We start from the raw sequence: 3,252 nt of genomic DNA, 5'->3' as shown, positions 1-3,252 counted from the left end.
CTCCCCTCTCCTGCCTTCCCAGGGTCACCTCAGGCCGAGCCAAGGGGGATGCTGCTCTGACACTCCCCCCTACACACATTCACACATACACACACTAATCCCAGGGGGCAGGGGCAGTGCTTTGGCTGGAGAGAGGAAACCGGCCAGGCTGTAAGGCCAAGGCGGGTGTCTGGAGTCCAGGCAAAGGGTCCGAATTAACAAAAAGAACAGGAGCCGATGGTCTAAAAACATAATTTAATGCATGGAGGGGGAGAGTGTGGAGATTGTGCGTGGCAAGGTGAATTTTCTGTTTGTTGGAATTCTGCTGGGGGTGGGTTTTCGGCTGATGGACAGGAAAAACTGCACAGGCATTTTGGGTCACAAAAAGGGAGGTCCCAGAGCGTAGCGTTCACCTGGGTCTTATCTTCCTGGTGGGGCCTGCTGCTCTTCACCTGGAACACTAGGAAGAAGAGGCTAGCTGGGAGACCTCTGGGCTCCCTAGGGCGACCTCGGGGCTCCCTAGGGCGGCCTGTCCAGCAGCCTGTCTGGGCTCCCCACAACTATACCCTCCAGAGCTGGGGTTCTCGCCCAACTCCCCACTTGAGTGCTCCCTCTCCCTCCCCAGGCTGGGCACTGGGACCAGGGACACAGCCTCCCCGGAGCGTGGTGAATCACAGACACACTGAGGCCCGAGGCAGGACAAGTAGGACAGCAGGGATGTGTCTTTTTCCAACGGAGATGCCGGGAAGTGTCATGAAGCCGCAGAGAGGCATTCACCCGAAGAGCCCCGCGCCCCTGTGGGTGGGCGCGGCCTGAGCGCCCCTCTGCGCCTCTAATCCGGGTACAGGAGGAAGCCCGAGAACGTGCTGTACTTGTTGTTGTTGCCGCCGTGAGCCTTCCCGCCGTCCAACTTCACGTAGACTTCGTCGCCCGAGTCCAGGTGCAGCACCACGCTGTTGCTGGCGTAGTCATAGTTCTGGTCCGCGTCCTGGGCGATGGCGCTGGCTCGCACCTGCCGGCGAACCAGAGGGGTGGGTGGGCCCCCGCGCCCCTTCCTGAGTCCAAGCTTGCTTCCCCCGCCCCCGCCCCTCCAAATGCCCTCGCTGGCCCTCGGCCTGCCACTTCAGTGTCGATACTCCGCCCCAGCAGAGTCAAGGGAAAGGGGGAGGGCTTCGGGGACACTGGCCCAGTGTGTAAGGAAGATCCTAGGGGTCAAGGCCAAGATGAAGGAGGCTGGAGGGAAAGGAGCGACCTATGAGCAACTGAGCTTTTTCTAGGAGCGCAGCCCCTTCAGGCCAGGACGTAAAGCCGTTGGGAACAGAGAACCTAGTTTCGGAGTTAGGGTCACTGTTCACCCAGGGTCCAGTACCAGGCGTGCGGCAAGCACAGCGGAGTGTGCAGGAAGCGGGGTACCGTGGCCCAGGGCCCACCCCATCGCGGGAGTTTGCTGGGGCGGGGAAAGGTGGCAAGGAAAAGGGGTAGCTCCCGGCGATTCCGGGCGCCTCTAACGGTCTGCGGAGTCTGTTGGGCCCCCGAAAGGGAGGGAGGGGCGTGAGGAAGACAGTCACTGACCTGGCCGTTCTTGCAGAGGTCCGCCCACATGCTGGTGCCGTCGCCTCCGCGCATGAGGATGTGGTAGGTGAAGAAGTAGATGCCCCGCACCTGGCAGCTGAACTTGCCGGTGGTGGGGTCGTAGTGATTGCCCAGATTGGTGACCACGTCGTCGAACTTGAGCACCTCGTAGCCTTCGTGGGGGCTCTTGAGCCCCACGTAGAAGGCGATCTTGGGACCGCTGAAGGCGGCGCTCAGAGCACTGGTCACTTCTCCCTCCGCGTCGCCGCCGCCCCCGGCTCCGCCGCCCACCACTCCAACGCCACCGGCCGCGCTGGTCGTCAGCTGCAGTCCGGGCAGCCCTGGCCTCCCCGAGTCGCCCTTCTCCCCCGGGGGACCTCTGGGCCCAGGCGGCCCTGGCTCTCCAGGGGGGCCCCGGGGCCCCGGCTTGCCTGGCCGCCCCGGATCACCCTTTGGTCCCTGGATAAACGGGGGCGGGGGGTTGGCGCTGAGGTCCTGCATAACTTCCAGGGCGGCGGTGCTGGGTCCCGGCGGTGGAGCCTTGGCGCCCGCGGGTCCCCCTGCGGGAGCGACGCTGTACGGGTCACAGATCATGCGGCAGGTGCCCAGCATCTCGTAGTGAGCCGCGCCGGGGGGCGCCGCCTGCAGCAGCAGAGGCACCGCGATCAGCAGCCCCAGTGCCATGGCCAGGAGCACGCCGACGGCCGCCAAGCAGGCGCGCCGCCGCCGCTGCCACAGCCGGGAGGCGACCGCCACCAGCTCCTCCTTGCCGCCGGGAGAGGTAATGGTGGAGCGGCGCGGGTGGCCCCGCTCTGCGCGCTCGGACGCCAACTCCGCGGGTCCCCGCCGAGTCCCCGACGTGGAGACCCCTGTCTTGGCCACCCAACTATTTCAAGGAGAGGTATCCGGACCCGGACTTCCGAGGCCACCGCGCTGGAACTGATCTGGAGAGTCCGAGAGCCCGACACGCATGGCTAGGGGCGCCCAGGACGAGCCCGGCGCCCCGGCGGGTACCGGGTGGCGGCTGTTGGGGAATGGTGGGTCCCGGTGAGGCGTCCGGTGTTGGCTCAGCCGCGCTGGCTCCTGCCCTGCTGGGGTTGGCGGGGCTTGGCGGGGTTCGGCGGGACGAGGGATCCGCTCTGCCGCACGCTCCGCTCTGCTCGCCCGCTGCTCGCTGGCTCCCGGGCGGAGGGGGGGACCCAGCTACCCTGACGTAAGGATCTCAGGACTGAGCGGCGGAGGCGGCGAGGCAGCAGCGTGAGCTGCCATCACTCGGGAGACGGCGCCCTCCTGTCATCAGCTCCCATCCCGCGGCGTCCTCTGGAGATGAGCCTGCTGGCGGCGCCCAGGAGCCACAAGTGGGAGCAGAGGGCCGCAGCCCCCAGCTGGGGCTCCACAGACACACCCACCCTCGCCCACAGGCGCCTCCCACAGACCACCATGCACTGGCACCCAAGCGCGCAGCATATGGGTGCAGACAGCACCCCGCACGCATGGCCACGATGATGTCCAAAATCGTGATGCCTGCAAGGTCCTGGTGGGGTTACTAAAGCCATCCACCCTCTGTCTATCTAATTGGACCCAGATCTCAACTCAAGCCCAGGACAGCCTCAGCCTCCAGCTCTGTGGGAAGGACCTCTGGAAGCCTCGGGGAATGACTAAAATAAAATCAGTTTGGCTCCTGGGCCATCTTTCATAAAT

The 3,252-nt window shown here is 65.3% G+C and overlaps 1 protein-coding gene across 1 annotated transcript; it reads right to left on the bottom strand.

The window, feature by feature from the left end:
• Positions 1-220: 220 nt before the first annotated feature.
• Positions 221-3,005, bottom strand: C1ql2 (complement C1q like 2). Its single transcript, XM_021653873.2, has 2 exons — positions 1,552-3,005; positions 221-991 (listed from the first exon to the last, which is right to left on the bottom strand). The coding sequence occupies exons 1-2, from the start codon at positions 2,233-2,235 to the stop codon at positions 812-814; spliced, it is 864 nt and encodes a 287-aa protein (XP_021509548.1). The 5' UTR covers positions 2,236-3,005; the 3' UTR covers positions 221-811.
• Positions 3,006-3,252: the final 247 nt, after the last annotated feature.

This window comes from Meriones unguiculatus, chromosome 18 (assembly GCF_030254825.1).
Source record: "Meriones unguiculatus strain TT.TT164.6M chromosome 18, Bangor_MerUng_6.1, whole genome shotgun sequence".
NCBI classification, from domain to species: Eukaryota; Metazoa; Chordata; class Mammalia; order Rodentia; family Muridae; genus Meriones; species Meriones unguiculatus.
This window is presented reverse-complemented; position numbering and strand designations above follow the sequence as displayed.